This window comes from Arabidopsis thaliana, chromosome 2, assembly GCF_000001735.4.
Source record: "Arabidopsis thaliana chromosome 2, partial sequence".
In the NCBI taxonomy this organism is placed as follows: domain Eukaryota; kingdom Viridiplantae; phylum Streptophyta; class Magnoliopsida; order Brassicales; family Brassicaceae; genus Arabidopsis; species Arabidopsis thaliana.
In genome coordinates, this window is record NC_003071.7 from 15,152,976 (window position 1) to 15,178,626 (window position 25,651).

The 25,651-nt window shown below is 35.4% G+C and overlaps 10 protein-coding genes and 2 non-coding genes across 12 annotated transcripts; 9 read left to right on the forward strand and 3 right to left on the reverse strand.

Annotated features, from left to right (window-relative positions):
* Positions 1-5,585: 5,585 nt before the first annotated feature.
* AT2G36090 (F-box family protein) lies at positions 5,586-6,664 on the forward strand. Its single transcript, NM_129168.2, has one exon. It carries the CDS (start codon positions 5,656-5,658, stop codon positions 6,607-6,609), a length of 954 nt encoding a protein of 317 aa, NP_181153.1. The 5' UTR covers positions 5,586-5,655; the 3' UTR covers positions 6,610-6,664.
* On the reverse strand, positions 6,616-7,824 carry CASP1 (Uncharacterized protein family (UPF0497)). Its single transcript, NM_129169.3, has 3 exons — positions 7,414-7,824; positions 7,071-7,194; positions 6,616-6,984 (listed from the first exon to the last, which is right to left on the reverse strand). The coding sequence occupies exons 1-3, from the start codon at positions 7,692-7,694 to the stop codon at positions 6,769-6,771; spliced, it is 621 nt and encodes a 206-aa protein (NP_181154.1). The 5' UTR covers positions 7,695-7,824; the 3' UTR covers positions 6,616-6,768.
* A 902-nt stretch (positions 7,825-8,726) lies between these two features.
* Positions 8,727-9,815, forward strand: AT2G36110 (Polynucleotidyl transferase, ribonuclease H-like superfamily protein). Its single transcript, NM_129170.3, has one exon. It carries the CDS (start codon positions 8,902-8,904, stop codon positions 9,619-9,621), a length of 720 nt encoding a protein of 239 aa, NP_181155.1. The 5' UTR covers positions 8,727-8,901; the 3' UTR covers positions 9,622-9,815.
* Positions 9,816-12,237: 2,422 nt separating this feature from the next.
* On the forward strand, positions 12,238-13,561 carry DOT1 (Glycine-rich protein family). Its single transcript, NM_129171.4, has one exon. It carries the CDS (start codon positions 12,493-12,495, stop codon positions 13,258-13,260), a length of 768 nt encoding a protein of 255 aa, NP_181156.1. The 5' UTR covers positions 12,238-12,492; the 3' UTR covers positions 13,261-13,561.
* Positions 13,562-13,744: 183 nt separating this feature from the next.
* Positions 13,745-15,522, forward strand: AT2G36130 (Cyclophilin-like peptidyl-prolyl cis-trans isomerase family protein). The gene is made up of 6 exons (NM_129172.6): positions 13,745-13,959; positions 14,177-14,272; positions 14,376-14,437; positions 14,803-14,936; positions 15,057-15,141; positions 15,239-15,522. Exons 1-6 carry the CDS (start codon positions 13,888-13,890, stop codon positions 15,282-15,284), a joined length of 495 nt encoding a protein of 164 aa, NP_181157.1. The 5' UTR covers positions 13,745-13,887; the 3' UTR covers positions 15,285-15,522.
* A 35-nt stretch (positions 15,523-15,557) lies between these two features.
* Positions 15,558-16,539, forward strand: AT2G36145 (uncharacterized protein). Its single transcript, NM_129173.3, has 3 exons — positions 15,558-15,865; positions 16,007-16,060; positions 16,162-16,539. The coding sequence occupies exons 1-3, from the start codon at positions 15,596-15,598 to the stop codon at positions 16,396-16,398; spliced, it is 561 nt and encodes a 186-aa protein (NP_565835.1). The 5' UTR covers positions 15,558-15,595; the 3' UTR covers positions 16,399-16,539.
* AT2G36140 lies at positions 15,887-15,960 on the forward strand. Its single transcript has one exon. It is a non-coding gene; the product is annotated as a tRNA-Asn (tRNA).
* A 63-nt stretch (positions 16,540-16,602) lies between the features above and the next one.
* On the forward strand, positions 16,603-16,682 carry AT2G36150. The gene has a single exon. It is a non-coding gene; the product is annotated as a tRNA-Leu (tRNA).
* A 160-nt stretch (positions 16,683-16,842) lies between these two features.
* AT2G36160 (Ribosomal protein S11 family protein) lies at positions 16,843-18,484 on the forward strand. Its single transcript, NM_129174.4, has 6 exons — positions 16,843-16,952; positions 17,292-17,411; positions 17,490-17,535; positions 17,722-17,807; positions 17,898-18,027; positions 18,117-18,484. Exons 1-6 carry the CDS (start codon positions 16,950-16,952, stop codon positions 18,182-18,184), a joined length of 453 nt encoding a protein of 150 aa, NP_181158.1. The 5' UTR covers positions 16,843-16,949; the 3' UTR covers positions 18,185-18,484.
* Positions 18,485-19,085: 601 nt separating this feature from the next.
* AT2G36170 (60S ribosomal protein L40-1) lies at positions 19,086-20,365 on the forward strand. The gene is made up of 5 exons (NM_129175.3): positions 19,086-19,280; positions 19,359-19,445; positions 19,549-19,651; positions 19,887-19,953; positions 20,045-20,365. Exons 1-5 carry the CDS (start codon positions 19,178-19,180, stop codon positions 20,069-20,071), a joined length of 387 nt encoding a protein of 128 aa, NP_565836.1. The 5' UTR covers positions 19,086-19,177; the 3' UTR covers positions 20,072-20,365.
* A 311-nt stretch (positions 20,366-20,676) lies between these two features.
* On the reverse strand, positions 20,677-21,241 carry AT2G36180 (EF hand calcium-binding protein family; the record flags this gene model as incomplete). The annotated part of the gene is made up of 1 exon (NM_129176.2): positions 20,677-21,241. The coding sequence occupies one exon, from the start codon at positions 21,239-21,241 to the stop codon at positions 20,807-20,809; it is 435 nt and encodes a 144-aa protein (NP_181160.1). The 3' UTR covers positions 20,677-20,806.
* A 407-nt stretch (positions 21,242-21,648) lies between these two features.
* On the reverse strand, positions 21,649-25,111 carry cwINV4 (cell wall invertase 4). Its single transcript, NM_129177.3, has 6 exons — positions 24,621-25,111; positions 23,930-23,938; positions 22,984-23,843; positions 22,497-22,903; positions 22,259-22,373; positions 21,649-22,170 (listed from the first exon to the last, which is right to left on the reverse strand). The coding sequence occupies exons 1-6, from the start codon at positions 24,808-24,810 to the stop codon at positions 21,976-21,978; spliced, it is 1,776 nt and encodes a 591-aa protein (NP_565837.1). The 5' UTR covers positions 24,811-25,111; the 3' UTR covers positions 21,649-21,975.
* Positions 25,112-25,651: the final 540 nt, after the last annotated feature.

Genomic DNA, 25,651 nt, shown 5'->3' on the forward strand with positions numbered 1-25,651 from the left:
TATGTAATATTTAAGATTTGTGCGACATGAATTCAAATCCAACTTCACAAAAAGTAACTTAGGTTGGTGAATGGTGATAATGAAATGCAGCACATAGCTAAAAGTGTAACAATTTATGTATAGCAAAAACGTCATCTACGTTATATCGACAACTTTTTTTTTTTTTTTTTTGGTGACGTTATATCGACAACTTGTTTAGATCTGAAACGTTTTAATTCGAAAAAGTTTTCGTCCACCAAAAAGTTGTTAGTGTGATATTTTTATATATTACTATTAAAAAAAACCCAGGTCAAGTGATAATACCTCATCCTCGACCGCCGCGAAACTTCCTCAATTTCCAAGTAGATTCATTCTATCAGGTAAACCCTGTTTCTTCAATTCTGCTACTGACATCAATGTTTCTCCACAATTACACTTTACCTTGTGTAAAATCAGTTTGCAAGAGTTAATAAGAGAGTTCTTCTAACAATGAAATGAAGGGAGTAGGTGCACACCAAAAAAAAAAAAAAAATTGAAATGAAGGGAGTTGAAAATTTCTAATTCAATTTTGGTTATATTCAAAAGTAAGATTACTAGCGGTTTGAAGTAAGTTGTATACATTTTTCCTTCAAATTTGGATGTGATGATATTATTCATCATAAAAATATTGCAATAACAAAATAGTACTACTACAAGAAATGAAATTAAAGAAAACAATAATGAGAACAGCAGAGAAGGAACATGGATCCTTAGCGAATAATCAAAGATATGGAATCATATATATAAATAAAAGAGAGACAAACAAATTCCAAGAAATTGTAAAATTTGAGGACAGATCTTTGGATGCATTAAAAAAAAACTTTATGGGTTAATTGTAAGGCAAGTGAGTGAGACTAATTAGCTTGACCCTGCACAAAAGTCATATATGCTCTACGCTTATAGCTATTTAGCATTGCTGTACTCATTTTGATTCTCTTTTCGCAATTATTGTGTTCCCGTTTATGATCCCAATAATACTAAATAAAGTATCTATGATGCTCTTCATATAAAAAAAGGTATATTTACATGATGCATATACACGCGACGTATACAACTACAATCTCATGTTAAGCCGTGACGTAAACCTATATTATATTTCTCAAGTATATATATAAAGTTGTTAATTAATTTTGAATCGCGATTCCAGAATTCGGGTTCAGTGCAGCCATAAGTAAAGAATGGTTCGGGCGAGTAATGGGAAATGACACTGGTTATGAAGTTGAAGTCTATTAGATTCGATTAGATCAATAGTAAATGTAAACTATTTTGAACTAGTCGATCTCAATTTGATTCAACGTTTTTACCTGATCAACTAGGACAATCCATAGCCAAGGTTAATAAAATAAAAATACCATTTTTCCTTATCAGTCAACTATATATGGTGTGATGTTCTATAGTTGTTTCTGTCTAAAATAAACCTTATTTTTAAAATCAAATTCCGAAGTTCTAGTTATTGGAATAATTGTTCTGATACGTTGATAACAATTCTCCAATAATTTCCACCAATCAACTTTATAACGAAAAGTTGAGAAAAATGTATATTCAGTTTTTCTCAAAGGATTTATATATATACCTGTTTCTAAATCAACACTATTAAAAATAAAATTGATTTGTAAATCTATTGTTACACAATAGCAAGACGACAAGTCTAATAGAGGGTTGTGTGGCGGTGACACAGCAGTGGGACGAAGTGAACACAGTGTTTTGAGTTATGATACGAATGATAATATAACAATGAGGTAATCGGAGATTGGTCATCTTTTTAGTTGGTTTTGGAGGAACATTTTGTCTAATCGAATTGAACAGATTCATTAACATGGATCTGACGTTTTAACGAATATGATTGTATATTTTTAATCTTGTGTCAAAAGTCTATAACGTTGAACCTAATCTTTTGGCTAGGCAAGCTGTGATGCAGTATACTATCAACCAAATTTGATTTCATGGCTTGTTTGCTTGAGGTTTAAACAATACTTTGTCACGTCGTTTCAAACATGGTAACAGCCAAAAACGTAATTAATAGTGAACTTATGCAGCATTCTAGATTGTAATACATTTGTAGTTTTTAGTTTTTTTTGTTAATTATATATAGTATAATATTTCGAAAAGCATCAAAATTTAAATTAAAACATATAAAGACAAAGGAAAAAACATTTTCATAGAAGTATCTAGACTAGGATACCCACGTGCCACTACGTACACCTACGTCTATGTATGTGTGCACTGTGCATGTACATTTGTGTACATATAGACGTACGATATTTGTAGACTTGTGATTACGAAATTAATGTAATAATTAAAGATAGACAAAGAATCCAAGTTTGATTTAGTAGGTATCTGACACACCTGGATTAATACTAAAAAAAACAGATTTTTGAAAAAGATATGAGATCATCTGTGCAAGTTCATTGCACTTAGCAGTAATTGAGCACAAGATTGCTTTCCAATGCAGAGAATTATGGCAAGAATAATGTATGAGTACTGACACAAATGAGATGGCTTAAACAAATGCTGCAATTAAGTTTGTAATTGACTTGACAGTTTAAAAGTAATCTGCTCCATATGGACAGATGAATGCTATTATTATATATCTTCTCTTTACGAAATTATATTATAGAATGCAAGTGTATACTATGGACAAGAGACTATGGATGTAATGTACTCTCATCATATAAGCACATATATAATTAGCATGAGACTTTCAGACCTAGTTCCGTGATACTATAATATCCAATTGATACATGGACCCTAACTTGGGCCTGTCTCTAAGCACAATCTTGTGAAAATATCCAGGCATTGGCTGATGATTTAAACCAGGTACAATCTTCTAAAGCTCACGAGTTCGAGTTTTCACAATCTTGAATAAAACTTTCATAGAAAAGATAGTTTATGTCCGACAACTATATATACCAAAAAGTTAGGTTTTTTTTTTAATGATATCTTCAGTTTGTATCATGAACTCTAGATGTATATTATATACGCAAACATCAGTGCTTAACTATATAAGATATACAATTTAAAATGTAACTGCATATATGCAGTTGGATTTTGTCTGTCAAATTAAAGGGGAAAATTAGGTTGAGAGTAGGAACCGGACACACATACTATAATGTCGTCGGCTTATTTTAATATCACACAATTGCAACCAATAATATTTCTTAGTTTATTAAGTGTGTATTAGAATATTAATCAAACTCTAAAATTTATTTATAAAAAAAAAAAAATCATTTGCGAGATGAAAATAAAATGTGTTTGTTGCAATATTTCAAGTATTTTCATTTCGATAAAACAAATATTTTCTGGTTTTAACAGTATTCAAAGTTGTATATATTCTACAAATTAATGTTATTGTAAAATCGATTGTAATCTACAACAAACCTGTTACTGCAAAAACAATATCATCATTCATCACAAATTTAAGATAGATTAGTGATAAATAGCAGTAATAAAGTATAACCAAATTGAGAACAATATTATAGCCATGTGATATCCTCCTATCCTTTTAATTGAATACATATGATTATATTTCAATACTTTAGTTTGTAATTAACGAAGAGCCAAGACGACGTTATTTATTAATTATTTTCAATAAATCATCATGCTGATGTAGATCATTATATTTGTTGGCATTTCCTTTTCTCATTCAACTTTTTCTTTTTGGTTATTACTTAATAGTCAAATTTAAATAACACAAAAGCTGTATAAACCTAATCGACGGTGATATCTTAAGACTTAAAAAGTTAAGATTAAGGGAACCCTTAATTTAATGTTTTTTTTTTTGTTATAAGTTGTCCATTCCTTGTTGCTTTTAAAAATATATTAAACTGTTAAAAAGGTGATCTCGTTGTCAATGTAAAAAGTTGGCTAAGTACTAAGCATGTGACGATCTTGGCTAATGCCTGAACCGCTTAATTAAGGTCACATAATTTTATACGATTGAATAATAACATATGACGTATGAATCATAATTAAATGAAATCCAAATATTCAAAGTCTTAGTAATAGAATAAAAATCAACCTACATGAACGAATTCAAACGAATTAATACTATAAATATCATTGTCTCAATCGTGGACATTTTTGTTCCACTTTATTCCTTAACCCCTTGGGGTGCAAATTCCATAAACCCAAAAACTAAAATTAAAAGTTAGTAGAAATCACCAATCATTCAAACCTTTTTTTTTTTTTTTTTTGTTCACCGGCCATATACTTACTAATTACTATGTCTCATATTTTGCTAGTAATACTGTGTCGCCGAACCTTGCTAGTATAATTGAAACTACGGGTGATAAAAACAAGAAAAGAGAGATGGTATGATATCATATTAGCTAAAAACATACAAGAGGTCAATATGGGCCATGCCTTTCCCACCTTCTTACGTATCTTTATTTATGACTCCTTTGTTTGTGAATGTCTCGTCGCATATGTGTGTACGTTTTTGATCTTCATGATCACTTTATGTTTTTTTTTTTGCATAAGGATTCTGACACTGGTGTGCCTCTATGTGACTGACTTGTAGATCAAATTTCGACTGTGTAGAAAAGGAAGCATTCGGTACTTGCATAATCTTTTGCTATTTCTAGTAAATTACGTTAATGTTAAAGCCTTAAAGTCATCATCATAATAGAAACACAAAAACAGAAGACTTTATCATAGTACGTTAGATCAGAGCTGCTCTGTGGAAAGTAAATTAGCAGAGAGGTAAGACATACCGAATGTTTGTTGGGCCTTTTTCAATGCAATGATAGCTAGCTAGGTCAGTGACTCAATGATTAACTGTTTTAATTTTTATATTTTTAATTATAAATTCTTCTATTTCTGATAATTTATTTTCAGAACTAAATCCTAATTCTTGTGTGGATATATTTAGACAAAATTAAACAATTATGATTAGTATTTGAAATAAACAATGTCTAGCTAAAATTATCATGTAAGGCCTGCGTGTTTGAATAGTAAATAGATGTAGTTAGACAAACAATACCAATTCTCTAATAATGTATAATTGACAAAAGAGTATATTTTGAATGTAATATACATATACAGATATACTTTTCTAGTGGGATATTCAAGTATCCGGAAATCGAATGCCTCTGAGGTCATGCTTTTGCTAAATATTCTTCCCGTGGACATTTTCTTACATAAAATCTATCATTTGTTTTTATTTTTTTAAAATCTATAATTTCGTTCTAAAATTCATTTATAGTCTCCTCAATCATGAAAGTTTAGTTTCCAAACAATAAATAAAATTTGACAAAAAATCTATATGATAATAACTCAATCGAAGACTTGAAGTACTTAAAATAAATGATGTCAGTAATATCACATAGATATTTTTAAAAAAAGAGTCGAAATTTTCTTATTTGTTTATGTCACTAATCTTTTCAACTCCGACATAATTGTCTCTATTATATTAAGAAAATGACGTTAAGAAAGAAAAAAAACAATGTATCAACTTGCCCCAGTTTCGGTAGTGGTATTATTGTAATAAAAAGTAAAAAGATGGAATTTTGTCAAACAAAAAGACTTTGACGCTCTTATATAAATACCCTTCACTGATTAACCAAAATATCATTAACTAAATAATCACTCCCAATTAGTACTAATCATCACTCAGGGCAACGTGAACAGAGTCTAGAGATGGCTAATTCCTCCTCCTTCTCCCCCTCTACCACCGTAACAGATTTAATCTCCACCGTCCATGACGACATCATAGAGTCTCACATCTTGACACGTCTCGACGGCGCAACCTTAGCATCCGTCTCTTGCGCCTCCTCACATCTTCATCATCTCGCTTCCAATGAGATCCTCTGGTCCAAAATCTGCCGATCCACGTGGCCTTCTTGCTCCGGTGGTTCTCGTTCTTTCTTCTCCGACGCTTATTCTATGGTGGAAACCGCCGGTACAGTCTCTGATCTCGACCGTCCGTTTCCGGAATTGATCTCCGCCGTGGATCTTCACTACAGAGGGAAGTTGATTTTTAGTAGAGTCGTGAAGACGGAGACTACGACGGCGTGGTTTAAGAGTTCGCCGTTGAGGATTGATCTGGTGGATACAAAGGATACGGTGGCGACGCCGATTAAGAGAAGACAGAGGACGGAAGACACGTGTCGTGATCTAGAGAAGGATTTGACTTTGAGCTGGATCGTGATTGATCCGATCGGGAAACGAGCGGCGAATATTTCGAGTCACCGGCCGGTGTCGGTGCAGAGGAACTGGATAAGCGGAGAAGTGGAGGCGCAATTCGCGACGGTGGTGGGGGCGGTGGAGTGTGTGATCACGGTGGTCACGTGCGGTGAGGAGGAGATGCACGTGAGGGAAGTGAGTCTCAAGGTAGAGAAGATGGAGGGAACGCATTTAAACGGGAGGGACAGTTTGGTTATTTTAAGGAGTGTCATGGAGGGTAAAAGGGTAAATGGAAGTAGGAGGGAAGTAGAATCGAAGAAGAGACACGAAGAGTTTATGGAGAAGAAGAGAGAGATGAAGGAGAAGAAGATGAGGGTAGAATCGGTATTTGACATTTTGACTGTAGCTTTTGGTATTTTAGGCTTTGTGTTGCTTGTTGTGTTTTGTCTTTGGAGAACCTCTATATGAATCAGAAGCTTTTAAGTTGAACCAAAAGAAAAGACAAATTTCTTTAAAACATAAAACAACTTCAATTACATTTTCACACAATAATACCAATTCTCATGTTACACAAAGCCACAAACATATACAACAAGTACATTACGATCTTGACACTTAAAGATGAAATCAATGCCTCTTGAGGGCGATGGCTGAGATGATGATAAGAACGATGAAGAAGAGAATCGCGATAGAATCAGCCACAACCGCGGTGCTAACGTTCTGGCAGAAGTCTCCAAACTGCTGACAGATAGGGAGCCAGTTGGTGCTTTGGTTGCCGTTGTGTGCAAGGTAGGTGATTGATGCTGCCGCTGCTGCTGCTGATGTGTTGAGCGTCACGACCAGCTTTATATATACAATCATAACATAAAAGAGTGTGAGTTATATCAAATTATGAAAGAAATGAAGAATAGAGTTATAAGGTAAGTTACAGTATCGCAAATGAGGAGGATCAGCCGGGGCGCGACAGCATGTGGACGGACAATGGATACGATGGAGAATGGAAGTGAAAGGACGAGATAGCTAGCGACTACGGCTACGGCTATCACAAAGTACCTTCAAAAAACGAGTATATTATTTCATTAGGTTACTAACCGCACAATGATATAACCGGAACATGACTTGTCTTACTAATAACTCGAATTTAAATATTTGATTTCAAGAAAACTATAACAAATTAGAAGTATCTATATGGTTCACTTAAAGATATAAAATATGCATTAAATTTGTAAACATTATGTCAATAAGTAATTATGAAGATAGGAAGGGACGTACTGAAACGCAGGAAGGTCATCGTAACCGGCTTGGAACTGGAGGAACTGAGTAAAGAAGGGAAGAGTTTCCTCGGCGGTGTACATGACAGAGGCAGCCCCAATAGTGACTGCTATGGCCGCCAAACGGAGGAGGAAATCGAATATAGCCAAACCTCTCTTGGCACCACCTCTTGAGGCGACTGCCACAAAGCCCTTCTTCTTCGCGTCCTTTACGACATGGCTTGAACTTTTGGTAACAGTGCTTGGCTCGCCGACGTCGATGGTGGTGGACTCTTTCGCCATTTTCTCTTGCAATTGGGGTTTAAAAGAAAGAAAAAGTGTGTGCTTTGTGTGTTGTGTATTGGAATGTTTTGTAGTTGTGGTGGGAAACTAATGGAAGATACAAGTGTATATATAGTGCTTTGTATTAAGCAGTGATTGATTAAGAATAATTAGTAGCTAGTTAATGATGAGCTCTTTTAAAATGGTTTGATATTGAGTTTAGTTGATTTGTTAGGGGTCCGGGAAGAGGAGTTGTTGCTTCTTACTTTCCCCACTTAATTGGGTTTGAGCTAACAATTGAACACAAAAGAAAATGTAAACTAATGAAGTTGGTATCCCTTCGTAGGCAAAAGTGCTTAATAATGTATGATTTATGTTCATATTATTCCATGCCAATTGTACAGTTGAACATTTTTATAGCATTAATTTGGTAAATAAACAAATTAGATACATAATATTTCACTACTTTTTAGTCATTTTGATACATATTTCTTTTAACTTGAAAAATCAAGTTGACAATTACCATATACTACGTGACTCTTTCTAAGTGGACCAGATGTTAAATGTAAGCCTAAAAGGATCCGATAGCGCCAGCCCAAACAAAAAACTTATGTAGTTTTTGCAAATTAGGGCTTTTGATTGCAAAATTTCAACCCATAATCATTTCCCCTTTAAACTTGATTTTCAGAGATACAAAATATAAATATTCTCATCAAAGCTATATTCCAGCAAAATATCCCCCTAGATATCTTGATGAAATCTTTTTTTTTTTTTTTGGTTCAAAATTCAAATCTCCCATTGAAACAAAATCGAGATTTAATAATGGAAATACTGCGGATTTGTTAATATTTCAGTTTAGAAAATTTAACATTATCTAACAAAATATTATTTACAAATTTATATGGAAATATTGTGGATTTGTAACATTTCATGTTTAGAAAATTTAGTATTACCTCAAAAAAGTGTTATTTACGTTTATATTTTTTCTATTTTAAAAATTATGCTTAGTCTTTATCTCTATATAGATTGATGTATTGTAGAATAAGGGTCTTATTCCAAGCGCCTCTTGATATTTTGAAGAAACTTGAGTCTTGACAATAATTATTTCTAAACATCTTTGTGTTTTTACTCTCATCAATTTATTGATCTATATTATGTTTTCTTGAATATTAGTTAGGATTGATATCTATTTAATCTTCTCTCTCATACTCACTTTTATGCAGATTAAATGGCTAGGATCAGAAGAAGAATCCAAAAGCGCCATATCCACGAAAACCGCTACATCGATTTCTTTGGAGAACGTTTGATCGTCACGGTCACTCATACTACCTCAACCATCCGCCGTTGGATTCATAGCATCCGTTTCTTCAGCCGTCTTCGCTCCTCACACCCTCTCGTTGTTGGACTCGACGTCCAATGGACACCCGGTGGTTCCGATCCTCCACCGGATATTCTCCAACTATGTGTTGGTAACCGCTGTCTCATCATCCAGTTGTCTCACTGTAAACGCATTCCTGAGGTCCTTCGAAGTTTCTTGGAAGATGAGACAATCACTTTTGTCGGCGTCTGGAACAGCCAAGACCAGGGCAAGCTCGAAAGATTCCGCCATCAGTTGGAGATATGGAGACTTCTAGACATAAGGCACTATCTGCCTACGAGGCTCCTCAATAGTTCGTTTGAGAAGATTGTAGAGGAGTGTTTGGGGTACAAGGGAGTGAGGAAAGATAAGGAGATATGTATGAGTAATTGGGGTGCTCGTAGCCTTTCCCATGATCAGATTGTTCAGGCGTCAGATGATGTCTATGTTTGCTGCAAGCTCGGTGTTAAGGAATGTATCTGGAAAGAGCGCTCGAATGTTAAAGAACGTATCTGGAAAGAGAGCTCGAATGTTAAGGAACATATCTGGAAAGAGAGCTCGAAACTTTATTTTGTTGGGGTATGTTTCTGAGGAAAGAGCTTTTCCTTGAAAATAATCAATGTCTTTTCTTTTAGTTGTTTGGAATTTTGATAATGAACGTTATCTAGGTCAAAATCTTTAATCGCCAATTCTCATGTTGTGTTAATATTTTTTTTTTGAATACAAATACAATGCATGCGTTATTGTCAGAGACTATGAAATAAAAAGACTTGTCTATGTTAACATTCCTATGAAAATATATATGTTTTAAAATATTGCATATTAAATGAACTACAGGAGTCACATACATGTTACATGTATGTCGATATCAAACACATGATCATAGATATTTTGACCAACACTGTGATTTCCAAAGGCTCAGATTAAGGGTAAAAGAATAAATTCCTTGCTGAGAAGATTAAATCGAAAACCAAAAAAAAAAAAAAAGAAGATGAAATTGGTTGTGTGTGGTCATGTTGGACAAGGATGAAAAAAGAATTTGTGCAAGTGTCGAGTGATCGTGTTTTGATGCAACCCACAAGACTATGATGGGCCTGTGCTTTCTCTTGGAACACTGCTGACCCCGAAGAAGAGATATGCCCGCGAGACCGCGATTCCTTAGTTGATCTTTTAAGGTGTGATTAAAAAATCATTAAAAAATATGATTTGTGTAAAATAAACATGTATGGAAAATTGAAAAGTATATATAAAATAAAAAGAAATAGATATGCATTTTTGTTTATGAAGGGTGAAATTATATTTTAGTATATCAGTCAAAGATATACATACTATGGATTATTGTTAGCAGTTTTAATTGGTACATTCCGATTATAATTTTGCGGTCCTTAACTTTATACTTTTTGATTTTCCTCTTCTTTTTTTTTGTATATGATAAGTTTTTAAACTTTATATAAGTGCTTCTATATCTTTCATGACAATCATAAGCCTAAACCCATTTGTAGAAATTTTAGGAAAGTATTAAAGGATCCACTTGTGAAACAAAGTGAAATGGTTGGGTCCACTTTCATATGTAAAAAACTACACTTTGCGGCCAACTAAAACCTGTCAATCAATCATCTAAGGTCGGGGCATAACGCATAAACCACCATGCTATGGTTCGGTTTAAACACCTCTTTAAGCAATCCTCTCACATTTCAATTGATATTTCAGATTAGTTTTTGCTTTGGTTTAGTTAGGTTCGGTTAGTTTGATTTCCGTAAATTGTAAATAAAATTTAATCAAGTCATTTTGATCCGGTTTTGGTTCGGTATTGTTAGCGCTTGTTAGATTACGGTTGTCTTTTCTTTTATATAACATGTGTTAGATTTCATAGCATAGAATAATGAATTAATGTGGTTAGTTAGATGATTGATTAACACTGAATGAGTGAGGTATGTAAGATGCTTGTTTGCAATGAAATTTGTTGCAGTTAAAATCAAGCTAAATTGACATAATATAGTATACATTGATTGACCTTAATAAATAAAAACATTCATATTCACGAAAAAGGATTAAAAGATAAATTTTCGTAATTATAAATCATAAATAAGATTTTTGTGATGAAACTTACCTATTTATTTCTACTGTATTTATAAACTCTTAACAGAAAGAGAATAACAAGTGGGTATGTGATTGGAAAGTATTTTCACTCTAGTGTTGCTAATTTGCTGGATGGCACACTTCATTACCAATGCCAAAACACTAATAATGAGAATTTCACATGGCCTTTTAATTCTAAATAAAAAATTCATCTTTTCTTCTTGATAATGAAAAATGTATAGACATTAATCTAAAAAGACAACTAACTGGAGGTCATATATTTGTGTAATCACGTTTATATCATTTGCCTTGTAAAATTATTAGAGGAGCACTAATAAACAAAAGTTGTTAGGAATTGATTTTAAATTCTGAAAGTTAGTGTAGACATAGGAGTGAGTCAGATATCCATAGAGAACAATATGATAATATGTGAAAATTAGGTCTGATTCATTATATTTACAGTAATTAGTTGATTGAATATGTCATTTATGCAATATGGGAGACAACCAAACATACACACACAAGTGGCTACTTAGTGATTAGTGATCTGAAATTAGTAGTGAATTCGTATGTTTTATATTCAATCACGCATATATATACGTGATACAGTAGTAAAACCCCATAAACCATATATGTGGATAAACGGGAAGTACTGTTGTTAACTAGTGGTCGATATCTTATTCAAACTTCGTAAGACTTTAACTCACGGATGATTGAATATGTTCATATTGTAGCTTACTAGCTTAGTATCTCACTCATGCACCATTCCATAATTTTTGTTTTCTTTGTAACCATCTCATTACAACTCTAAGCTGATCAAAACTCGTTTTTAATTAAAAATATACATGAATACAAATTCAGTCTAGTGATTTATGTTAGTGTCGTCCATGTGTTACCAATTGTATATAAATCTCATATAATACATTCTTTTAAAAGAAAAATTGTACTATCATATATATATAAACGAAATGATATTTTGTAGTTAAAATACCATTTCATTTCAAATTTAGCAAAAAAAAAAAAAAAAACCATTTCAGAGGAAAACGTCCCAAGAACATAAATATTTAGCACTAACACACAAACCACAAACAACTTATTGTTGTTCCACCGTGTTGTGATTTATCCACCAAAAAGTTTAAAACCAATACCTATAACAGTGTTTGTAGTTGTATATTACCTATAATCATGACATTCCTATAGATAAAAACACATAAGATAAACAAATGAAATTGATAGGTTAGGTGTGGGCCTCAACGTGTGAAATTTTGGACATCCATCCTATTTGCTACAAACGCGGTTGGGTCTCATGAAATGCCTATAAATACGGACACATTCTCAAGCAAACTCATCTCACAACTAAATCTTAAGTAGAAAGAGTGAAACATGGCTAATCACAAAAATCTCTTCTTTCTATGTTTCTTAATAGGTTTAGGGTTATGTTCTGCTAGACGAGCACTACTCTCCTCCTCTGAATCCGAGGCTGAAGTCGCTGCCTATGGCGTGAATAGTGGTTTAAGTGCTGGTCTTGGTGTTGGTATTGGTGGTGGTCCTGGAGGAGGATCTGGTTACGGAGGTGGAAGCGGTGAAGGCGGTGGAGCTGGTGGGCATGGCGAGGGACATATTGGTGGGGGCGGAGGTGGTGGACATGGTGGTGGTGCTGGCGGAGGAGGAGGTGGTGGCCCTGGAGGAGGCTACGGAGGTGGAAGCGGTGAAGGTGGTGGAGCTGGATACGGAGGCGGAGAAGCTGGTGGGCATGGCGGAGGTGGAGGAGGCGGAGCAGGCGGCGGTGGAGGTGGTGGTGGTGGTGCACATGGTGGAGGATACGGTGGTGGACAAGGTGCTGGTGCTGGAGGAGGATATGGAGGTGGAGGTGCCGGGGGACATGGAGGTGGTGGAGGCGGTGGAAATGGTGGGGGTGGAGGAGGAGGTTCTGGCGAAGGAGGAGCTCATGGTGGTGGTTACGGAGCAGGAGGTGGAGCTGGAGAGGGATACGGTGGTGGTGCTGGAGCTGGTGGACATGGTGGTGGAGGAGGAGGCGGTGGTGGTTCCGGAGGTGGAGGAGGAGGAGGTGGAGGTTATGCTGCTGCTTCTGGATACGGTCACGGTGGGGGTGCTGGTGGTGGAGAAGGAAGCGGTGGCTATGTACCATGAAAAATTATCTATATGGAGTGTAACGGCAATTGAGTGAAGTGTCATATCTCGTAAGGGACTATATAGTTTCACGATTTATATGTGGCAATAAATAGAGTAATCCTTCGTATAATAAGCCGTAGAAAGGCGGCTATTGTTGAAGTTTTTAAATTGTACCACGACCAATATTGTTGTAAGCTACTACTACGTGTGTATCAAGTTTTTATAAATGGAAATCATAGTTGTTCCTACGCGTGACGTAGAATCTATATTAAATAAATTTTACGGAGTATGCAAAGTAAGGTACATGAGTGAATTAGGACACATACAACTTTGATTTGGTACATGACAACAAGTGACAATATGAAGAACATTAAAAACATCAATAATGCCCAAAGGTTTAATTGACATTAATTTAATTGGGCCGAACTTAATTTTCCAATAGTTTCAACCTCTATAATAAACACTCTTAATATTATTTACACTAAAAGGCCCAAAGGTTATAGAAAATTAGAGCCGACCCATAAAACCGATAATAAAGGATCAGATCCGACCCGATAAAGGTAAGCAGTGTAGCGTCGCATCATACACTCCTTCGGTTCCCGACGAATCGCTGCTTTTTTCTCTCTCTCTCTCCGTCGCTGAAAAATGTCGGCAAGACCTGAAGGAAGTCCGCCGGAGGTTACGCTCGAGACCTCCATGGGTCCTTTCACCGTCGAGGTTTCTCTCTCTCACTTTTTCGCTTATCGGATCAACGATAACACATTCCGGCCATGACATTCATATATAGAGCTTACACGAACTTGAGATCTAGATTTCATTCTCTATAATTCTACATTCCAATTGTATTTTTCTCGAATCGAGCTTAAACTTTAGGATTTTAGAACGGGGTTTTAGGGTTTACAATGTTTTGATCTGTGTGTCAATTTTTACTCAGATGTATTACAAACACTCCCCGAGAACTTGCCGGAACTTCCTTGAGCTATCCCGGAGAGGTTACTATGACAACGTTCTGTTTCACAGAATCGTCAAGGTATGTTTTCTGTGTGTTTCAGTCTACTTTTCGTTGTACTTAAGATCATCATTGTGATGAAGTTTTAAGGAAATTGTTTTGCTTTGCTATTGATCTGTTTCAGGATTTCATTGTGCAAGGTGGGGATCCTACAGGAACTGGAAGAGGTGGTGAATCCATTTATGGGTACGTTATCATCGTTTTTCTTTAATCAATGCTAGCTTTGCTTGTTGATTCTTTGTCAGTAATCAAATTTGAATATGGGGACACAAGCAAGCTCTGATGTAGTTAGTTTTGGTGGGGGATAGAAGCAAGCTCTGATGTAGTTAGTTTTGAAGTGATAATATTCAAAGCTCTGATGAAGTAAGCTTCATTATGGACTAGGCTCTGTGACTAGAAGTCTCAAGTTAATTGACACTACTCAAGTTGCTTTATTCATTGTCCATTCCATTCTTGTTTTGTTTAGGTCCAGTCATGTGTTCCAGAGGCTTGATCTTAATCTTAGCATTTGTCTTATTTTATTTTATTTTTTGCCTTGCTCCTTTTCCTAGTTCGAAGTTTGAGGATGAGATAAACAAAGAGTTGAAGCACACAGGAGCCGGAATTTTATCAATGGCGAACGCTGGTCCTAATACAAATGGGAGTCAATTTTTCATCACCTTAGCCCCACAACCGTCCTTGGATGGTAAACACAGAATACACTCTTTTAATAGCTTACAATGTTTTGAGATCATTTTCCATGTTTACTAAGAGAACTTGCATTGACTGTTGTGTTCTTCTTTTCACATCTCTATGCAACTTCTAGGAAAACACACAATATTTGGTAGAGTGTGCCGAGGCATGGAGGTGATCAAGAGGCTCGGTAGTGTCCAAACCGATAACACCGACAGGTAAAGTTGATTATTCATTTGGAATCAACAAGAATTAACCACCGAGTGAAAAAACCCAACTAATCGAAGGAATCTCTTTTCTATTCTCAATTTCCAGGCCGATCCATGAAGTGAAGATTCTAAGGACCAAAGTGATCGATTGATTGGGGCAGAGGAGTTTTTGTCAAGGAGAAGAAGAAGCATTTAGTAAACCGTTTATGACATGAAGAACTATAACTCTGTGTACTGATCCCTTGATACTATTGTAGACTGGTTTTTGTCTAAGTCTTGACTCTACTTTGATGGAAAAAAATGATTGAAATACGTTAAATCACTCTCTATTTCTTTTTGTAATTTGCCTCGTTCATATCAATTCAACGGCTTAAAAAAGAACACGTCATCAAGATTTTCATGTTTCAACTCATATCCTCTAAAAAGCTATCTCTCACTATGTGAAGGACGCGACAGTAGGAAAATGGCTTTCGCAGCGACGCTCTTCGTTCCACCTCCAGTAGCCGTCCGATCTCCGGCTAGATTCCTTGGCCGTCTCTCAATTCCTTGCCTGCTCCAAGTTCTTCCGACTAATGGTGCAGCGAGTCCCCGGCAAGTGAAGAGGGCAATTGTAGCAAATGCTTCGCCGGGAAACGGTGGCGTTAAGGCCGAGGAAGAAGACGGAGTTTCTCTGGGTACTATGAAGCTTCCCGTAGATACCGATCTCGCTAGATTCGAAACTCTTCTATTTCAGGTAAATTTGTAGCATGCAATAGCTGGAATAGCTCAGTTGGTTAGAGCGTGTGGCTGTTAACCACAAGGTCGGAGGTTCGACCCCTCCTTCTAGCGATCTTTTCTTTAACTTTTACTTTTTTTTTTTGTTTTGCTACAACAGTGGGCGAATAGTCTTTGCCAAGGAGCCAATCTACCTCTACCTGTTCCTCTCAAGGTACTAATCTTGCGATTACTCAAAAATTATATGTCAACAAATTTGGCTACGGATCATATAAATTGTAAAAAGCTAAGAAGCCACTTTTTTTTTTGTTATAGGTGGACAGAATAAGCGGAGGAGCGAGGTTAGGATTCATAGTGATGGAAGATGAAGGCAAGACCGATGTTCCGGTTTACATTGACTGTTTGGTTTTCCAAACAACAGAGAATGGTGTAGTGTTCCAAGCGACGCGTAATGGGCGGAAGAAAGATAAAGCACCTCCGGGAGAAGAAAGAATCATGAGAAGTCTCTTAGGAGCCCTCAAAAAAGCTGTGGAGATTGCTCGAGTCACATAAACATTTGCCTCTTTCAGTTGAAACCGAATTTCGAATATCTCTTTTGCTCTACGTCTTTCTAGTTTCTTACTGCTACTACTACTTATCTGAGACATGATCACTGGTAAATAATAAAGTTTTAAAGTTTGGGGTCACATGAGGAAACAACACTAGCAACTAAAGTATTATGCTATAAATAATCGTGTTGCGGAGCTATCAACAAATGACAATTTGGCCGAGTGGTCTAAGGCGCCAGATTTAGGCTCTGGTCCGAAAGGGCGTGGGTTCAAATCCCACAGTTGTCAAATATTTTTTTTATATTCTTTTGTCCAGATATCGTTAAAACGTCGTCGTTACAAAGTGGGCCGAAGAACCCAACAAGTAAGATTCGGCCCAAATTTACGTGGAAACCCTAAACGCTCGTTTTCTCACTAAGAAGTCTCATAAACCCTAATATATAAAAGCGATTTCTGATTCTTCCATCGTTTCTCTCTTGCAAAACTCTGTGTGTAGGCGGAACTACAGAACCAAGAGCCTCTTTCTAATCGGAGTTACTTTAATCCCCTTGAACCATGGTAAGCCTCTTCTGCGAAAAGTTTTCATCTTTTCTCCGATTATCTCAGATTGGTTTGAGAATACATATGTAGATTTTGGTTGTTCCATTGTTTCTTCGAGTCTTTTGGAGTTAAGAAAATATCTATCTTTCTTTGTTTTGGATCCTGTAGCTGTTGTTTAATTGGATTTGTGAGAAAATGCCTTTTTTATTGTCTAAGCTTGTAATCTGAATTTGCTATGATTATTAGATTATCATTGAGTTCGATTTGAAGTGATATTAGAGATTGGGTTTATGAATCATGCGTTAATGTAATTCTTGAAGCGTAATGTAATTGAGTGTTAATGTGTATTTTGTATAGTCAAAGAGAAAGACTAAAGAGCCAAAGGTCGATGTTGTGACTCTTGGACCATCTGTTCGTGAGGGAGAGCAAGTTTTCGGTGTTGTCCACATCTTTGCTTCATTCAACGACACTTTCATTGTGAGTTTCTGTCTAAATTGAGATTCCATTTCATCATTTATGCTGTTGGAAACTGACCTCGTATATCTCCAATTCCAGCATGTTACTGATTTGTCTGGTCGTGAAACTCTTGTCCGTATCACCGGTAAGCATCTTTTGATTTCTTCACTGGTCCTTGCTCATTCCTCTATATGTGGAACGAGACCACAAATGTTATACTCTTTTGTGGATATGACTTGTTAGATGAATTGTTATGTAGTGTCTCAATTCTCTTGATTAGTTCTTGTTGTCCTAAACATTTCGATAACTTTCCTCTTTTGATTTTGATTAGGTGGAATGAAGGTGAAAGCTGATAGAGATGAGTCCTCACCTTACGCAGCTATGCTTGCAGCACAGGATGTTGCTCAGCGATGCAAGGTACTTACTACATATATGACCTGAGACATTCATTACAAAACTAAATTCCTCATCCTTTTTAATGAATGTAAACTACTATTCTAAACACAGGAACTTGGTATCACTGCCATGCATGTGAAGCTCCGTGCCACAGGTGGAAACAAGACCAAGACACCTGGTCCTGGAGCACAGTCTGCCCTTAGAGCCCTTGCTCGTTCCGGCATGAAAATAGGCCGTATTGGTAAGCTTCATAACCCATAGTCTTATCTCAGCTATTTTCCCTTTTGTATTGTTTCCTCATCATTTCTAACACCGTACTTGTTGTTGCAGAGGATGTTACTCCCATCCCAACAGACAGTACCCGCAGAAAGGGTGGTAGAAGAGGAAGAAGGCTCTGAGTTTTTCTCGCATTGTGGGATGTTTTCTATTTAGCTCCATGTGTTTCATTTTGTCTGAACCATTTTTGTTTGTGTTAGATTGTTGAAGAGCTTTGGAGTTTAACACTTTTTGTTAATTTAATCAACATTTTTCTACTTTGATATGTGAGTTTGGCCTTAAATTAGTATAATTGGCTTCCATGATTGCTATGATGTTTTGAGTTGTCATGCCCTTCTCACCGGGAAATTTGGTTATTCCAAATTCATCCAAAATGTTCAATGCTGCGAAAAACAGTACCCAGATCATGTGGTAATTCGTAAGGTGAAACTTCATTTTTCGATACTGTTTATCATTATTGTATTCAAGTTAAAAATTATAACAGCAAGATAATGGAAGTTTGAGAGGAAAATGATAGTGTTCTCTCATTCCCCAACTCAAACCTGATAATTACCATGTCTAGTTCAAGTGATGGAACAAAACACAAATCAAGAATAGTTAAATCATACATGTGTGAACTTAAACTTTTAATCATTGAAGTTATCAATCAGCTCACGAGGCAATTCATATGCGAATCAAAAGATGGATTTCTTGAAACTTAAGAACACTACTGTGTTCAATATACAAATTATGACCACAAGATTTGATCATAAACTTAATTTTTACAATGGAAGTTAGAGAGCGAAAATGATGCGTTCTCGTCTCCAAATCAAACCATGACCAGTTCACTGATCCAGAGTAAAATAGGACTTCATGTGGTGGAACAGAACAACAATCAAGAAGAGTAGTTAAATCATCATACATGTATATTGCTTTATTTTTTTTTGTTTGTTTGTGCAAATTGTGTTTTGTTGATAATCAACGCACACTATGATCCATACGTTAATGGGCTTTGGAATTGAGGGCCCATTGTAATAATCAACACAAAACCCTAAGAAATGGATAAAGTATAAAGCTTCATTTTTTACACTGCAAACGCCGTTTCGAGACTTCCGGCGAAGAAGACGAACGCAAAGATGCAGATTTTCGTGAAAACGCTAACCGGCAAGACCATCACCCTCGAGGTCGAGAGCAGTGACACCATCGACAATGTCAAGGCCAAGATCCAGGACAAAGAAGGTATATTTTCTAATGCTTTTTAAAAATTGTAACTTTGAAATTGTGATCTCTTAGTGATTCGTTTTTGCTCTGTTTCAGGAATTCCTCCGGACCAGCAGAGGTTGATCTTCGCCGGAAAACAGCTTGAAGATGGTCGTACCTTGGCTGACTACAACATCCAGAAAGGTCTCTTTCTCGAATTTGAATGTTTTGGATTCTTTAGAAAATGAAACTAGTATAGCTATGATTGTTTTGTTGATCCAATTCTGTTTTGTTTACTATAAAACAGAGTCGACTTTGCATCTTGTTCTGAGGCTTAGGGGAGGTATCATTGAGCCTTCATTGATGATGTTGGCTCGTAAGTATAACCAAGACAAAATGATTTGTCGCAAGTAAGATCTCTGATCTTTTCTCTTTGTTGTTCTAAGTGTACCATGTCCATGTGTGATGATTATAGTAAAAATGGGGAATTAACTTAGGGGTGAACTATTATTCATTTTCTACGTGGATTATGATTCTCTTAGTTTGCTGATAAATGTATTGAAATCTATCTAGTTCTTTCACTGTAACACTATGGTTGTGTGAAAACTGTGTCTCATGTTTGAGTTGTTAACCTTGTTGGTTTAGGTGTTATGCTCGTCTCCACCCAAGAGCTGTGAACTGCAGGAAGAAGAAGTGTGGCCATAGCAACCAGGTTTGGTTTTTTGTCTCTTTAGATTTTAAAATTCCACAGAATTTGTTTGATTTGTTAGTTGTTAAGTGTGATTTTCTGTTTATTTTTGCAGTTGAGGCCAAAGAAGAAGATCAAGTGATCTTTTGTTCACCAAAAGCTTATTTACGTTATTTTTGTGTTTGCTTTGAGAAAGACTCCTCTATTGTTCTGACACAAACCTTGTTTCAGTGAATTTTGATTTTACGATTATTGTTTAGTAAATCTGATTTTTGGCTTTTTTTCTTCATCAATTCTAAAATCTCTTGCAAAGTTTCTTCAAATTAGAGTTCTGCAATCCGAAATATAAATTTAAGAGCCCCATTATTCATCTGTTAACAGTCTGTGTTCCAAGCATTGAGACTCTCTATGGTAACAGTCTATGTTCCATTGTTAAATCACATACAAGCATGCATTCTCTTATACTCTTGACGTTATCACTCTTCACGAAAGCTCCAAAGAGTGATCATTCGGTACTAGAGAGCTTGTTTATGTGTAAAGAGTGTAATATCATAAACAAGCAAATATATCAAAGATTCTTATTAAGAGATACGTAATTATCCATCTATCAATATCCCAATAAGCTTTGACTTTCAAGAGTTGACCTCAGATCTTCATGCTATCTTTTCTTTTTAAATTTGAATAAGTCGAAACTAACTAGTATAGAATTAGAAACGAAAGCATATCTCAAAGAATCTTTTTATTGGTAGACGAGATTACCACAAATCTCAAACAAAATAATTCAACGACAATTGCTAAAAAAGTGATCATCAAAACGAATTCATAAACTAAAAAGCAAAACAAAACCAAAAGACTATTAAACTATTGATGAATAAGATCAATGTGACTCTTTGTTAGAGTTCATCATAATCTTAAACTCTTCAAAATTAACAAAACCATCACTGTCTTTATCAACGGTTTGAACCATCACAACACAATCTTCCATTGTATGCTTCTCTCCAAGTCGTTTCAATACCACATGAATCTCACTCGCTGAGATCTTTCCATCACCATCCATATCATACAAATCGAAAGCTTCTTTCATAACAACTTCTTCTTCGGTATCTTTTTCTCCTCCACCATTGACCATCAAACACGAAGCAAACTCCACATCATCAATTTGACCATCACCATCGACATCAAGAACTATAAACATCTTATCAATTTCTTCTGATGTTATTTGAGGAGAAAAAACGCGAATCGCCTCTGCGAATTCGTCCCATAAAATTTTTCCATCTTTGTTTTTGTCAACACTTTCGAAAATCTCTGCCATAGACATTGAATGAGTAATATTATGGTGATAGATATTGAATTTTTGTTTGTGAGAAAGTCAAAACCTTAGTATTTATATTTATAGAAAACGAATGTTATTGTTTTGATTCCTAAAAGATTTGGTTGAATCCTAAAAGATTTGGTTTTGTGAAGTGATTTCCTTTTTACATAAATTTCTATTTCTTTTTTAAAAATAATAAACTTTATGGTTTTTGAAAATAGAAAACGCAAAGATCGTTTCCTATTTTTCTTGTTGTTTTGAAAACATTTTTTTTTTAATAATCTATCATCACATGATTTAATTTTATAAGATTATATTAGAAAAATTTGATAGTGGGCTTCTTCCTATAATTATTATTTTCTTAAAATAAATTTCAAATCTCTGTTACATATACATCTCTTAAGCGCATTATAAAAATGTCACTTACAAAAACGAATAGTTTAACCATGTTAGTAGATTATTTGTTAAAACACTTGCACCTGATTGATAACCAACGACATATTCTTGATGTTTGGTCTAAACTTATTTTTATTGAGAGACTAAAGACAGAAAGATACAACAGTCGATACATAAAGTATGGACATCACAACCAAATTGTTCGTAAACACAGAAACTCCCACATTTTTCTTCCTAATTTCACAGTATCTCTCAGTTACTATACTGAAGATGAAAATATAAGAAAAAGTGAGAAAGAGAGAAGACGGTATAGCTAAACTATAGAGAGAAGAGCTAAATTAAAGAGCTCCATCATTCATTTGCAGAGGACGATCCATATTCCAAGCATTGAGACTCTCTATGGTCACAGTTTGTGTTCCATTGTTAAAGACATACAAATGTGCATTCTCTTTTACTGCTTTCACTGGATACACTCTTGATGTTATCACCGTTTTACCTAATGCTCCAAAGCTCTCTACTACTGAATGATCAATCTGTAACAATTAAATTCCATTTTATGTCACGTTACATAATAACATAAACAAGCAAAAATATTAAAGATTCGTTCATATATACACGTACCAAACTCCTTAGAGAGATCCTTCCATCAGCCATATCAACATCCACAAAACCAGCAAACGATGGTTTATACATCCTATCTTTTGCGAGTAAACCCGTGTCTTGCTTTAACGACGACCTATAACAAAGAAGTTCAAAAATATAATGTTACATTATAACTAATGGAAAGCATATTGTATAATAGTATGTAATTATAAAGCATATATATATAGAGAGAGAGAAATCATGCATGGAAACGTACGGTCTAGCATCGGAGCACATGAGAACTTTAGGCTTATGAGTTTTAGTGTCGTTGAAGACTCTAAAGAAGACAGGAGTGTACTCTTCCAAATCAGGAGTCGCTAATGTGATCAGACCAAAAGGTCCTACACCGCCTCTCACATTCGAGCCTTTAATGTTACACAATTCCAATGGTTTCCACGTGAAACTCGGATCGAATATCTCAGCTTTCTCTAGACTTCCAACATAGAACGTTACTTCCACATCGGCTTGAGCAGGAGTGATTCCTTTGACTTCTATGCGTTGACCCATCTTGATGTCATGATTGTTCATTCGGACGTAGTTACCTCTTAATGACTCTATCTCTTCAACAGGCCAAAACACAAGTTGCTTCTTGCTTGAATCAAGGAGCACCGTTCTTGGAATCACCTATAAATTCATTACATAATTTAACATAAAATTTCATTATATTAACAAAGGTATGGGTTTTAAATTAATTAGCTAGATACCTGAAGACCAGCCCAACCCTTCAAAATATCATCTTCAACGGTGTCAGATTCATTAGCCCAACCCCATAAGATTCTTCTGTTCTTTTTGTAGTCAAAGAATGTCTTGGAAGCGTAGAAATTACCGTAATCGAATCTTAAACCCTCCCAACCATCGGGAGTATTACCGTCCGGTATGTACCGGTCCTTCTTAAGATCGTATTTACCAAGCGTGTAATACTCGTACCGGGTAATGTCCAAGCTAACCTTCAACACATGCTTGGTGTTTGGACCGACGTAATCCAAGTCCAAACCGTTTCGGAAATCGGTTAAGGAAACCGGGAAGAAATCAGGACATTCCCACATACCGGTTGACTGTTTAGAGTGAACCGGGTGCTTAGCTTTGACCCAATGCTTGAAATCTCGGCTTCTGTAGATGTAAGCAATTCCTCTACGCTTTCTTTTTGACCCTACCACGGTTCTCCAATGCCCGTCTTTGGAGAACCAAGCGGTTGTCGGGTCACGGAATGCTGAACCGTTCATTGTATAGTCTGGGATTGCAATCGGGTTATCGTCCGGTTTAATCCATTTCCTTAGGTATGGGTCTGATGGGTCCTCTGGGATTGCATAGTTTTGCAACTGAGTTTCGTTCTGGTTAACACCGGTATAGAGGATAATCGGTCCTTTTCCCGGTACGATTGTTATTGAACCGGACCATGTACCTCCGATGTCGAACCATTTTGAAGGACTAAGAGCCGGTTCAAGAGCCTCCCAGTTAACCAAGTCTTTAGAAACCGAATGGGCCCATATAATATTACCCCAAACCGCACCTTTGGTGTTATATTGGTAGAAGAGATGGTAGAGACCTTTGTAGTATACTGGACCTGTTTTCGAAAAACCATAAATTAACTAGAGTATCTCGTATGCAATTAACGATGTGTAATAAGACCCAAAAATTATAAAAACTCACCATTTGGATCTATATAAGGATTGTTGAGAATGCCACATGGAAACAAACAAAAACAAAAACGAGGTTAGTTTAGTTTGAGTTCATCATAATTAGATTATGATTTCGAGGGAAATAAGATAAGACAAGAGGATTCGAGAATACATAAAAATCACATGAAATTGAAGTCTTTGGTAGAACAAGTTGAAGATGAAATTAATTTCATGTGATTTTTCCATAGAAAAAAACAAACATAGCAGTGTTCTCACGTTATATATGCTGTGTTTTATATTGGTGAAATGTGAATGTCTAAAGATATAACTTTAATTAATATTCTATATACAAAAAAATTATACATAGGCAACAAGGAATAATATAAATAGCCCATGCAAAAATTAGTTTCTCCCCTGCACTTTCATGACGTAATTATCATACGTGAGATTATTAAGGAACGGAGAAGTTTTTTTTTTTTTTTTGACCTAGATCGGTGAAGAAGTTGTATTAATTGTTGTATCGCACAAACTATAACCAACAAAAAAAAGGATTTGAAGAATTTGGAGATCTCTTATCGGGCAATGCAAATAACTTCTTAGTGTGGAATCAACTTTCATTTCACAAGAAAAATAAAAACTAACACCAAAACCAAAATCATTGAAAACTAAAAGAAACAAATATTTCCAACTAAATTTTGAAGAGAGGGAGAGATCAAATGTACCGTTAATCCAATGCTTTGGAGGTTGAAAGTGAAAACTAGGTCTGTGAAGATGATTCACTGACTCGACTGATTCAGATTGCAATTCTTCGTAAATCTGATGAAATGCATCAATTCCTTTGATATTTTGATTGCTTAAATTGATTAGTACAAGCAATAATAATAAGACAGAAATAACATTTGAAATAGCCATTGATCCAAAGACTCAGGATCTGAGTGGCGTTTGTTAAATGTTTTTGGCCGTGTAGTATTTAAGTTGAATAAGGAGAGAATGTGATAAGTGGAAGTAGTTTGTTGTAATGTTTATATAGGCGAAATATGAGGAGGAAGATAACAGAAACATAGATAATTTTTAGGATAATGTTAATCCGATCCGAAGATTTTTACTCTCACTATAATTAGAGAAATATACATCCGGTTGAAATTAAATATGTTTGGTCGGCGGTTTGATTCCTTATATCTAGGGTTTTCTCATGTGTAATCAAACATATCTTAATGGATGTTTTAATTAAAGTGTGTTACTGGAATATGTGTATATAGATTAGGTTTCATAACTTCTTTGACGATTCCGTTGCTCAAATGAAGTCATGGCTTGAATATTTTTTTTTTTTAAAAAAAAATCTAACAAGAATTATATATTATAGTTTATTTTTTTTCTTCTTCTAATTTAACGTGGTTAGTTTAGCAAATTTCAAACTATATTTTTGTCACAACTAATCATTAATTTCTATTAAAAAAATCCACACGATATCAACTGATGGAATTATAATGGAAACGGAAATCCAAAATATAAGGATTTAATAACCAAATATTTAATTAGTATCTCATTTTTGATTCATTTTTAAGAAGTGATGCAAGTATCTTTCTTTGTGGATAGCAAATTATGTAATTATAGTTTCGGTAATTATCTTTTCTTATAAATTGACCGTAGAAGTAGGAGATAATTATCCACTATGTAACTAATTGGTTTATCTTGGATTAATTGGCAGAATCGTATGAGTTCAAATATTCAGACCCAAATATACTCCAATTAG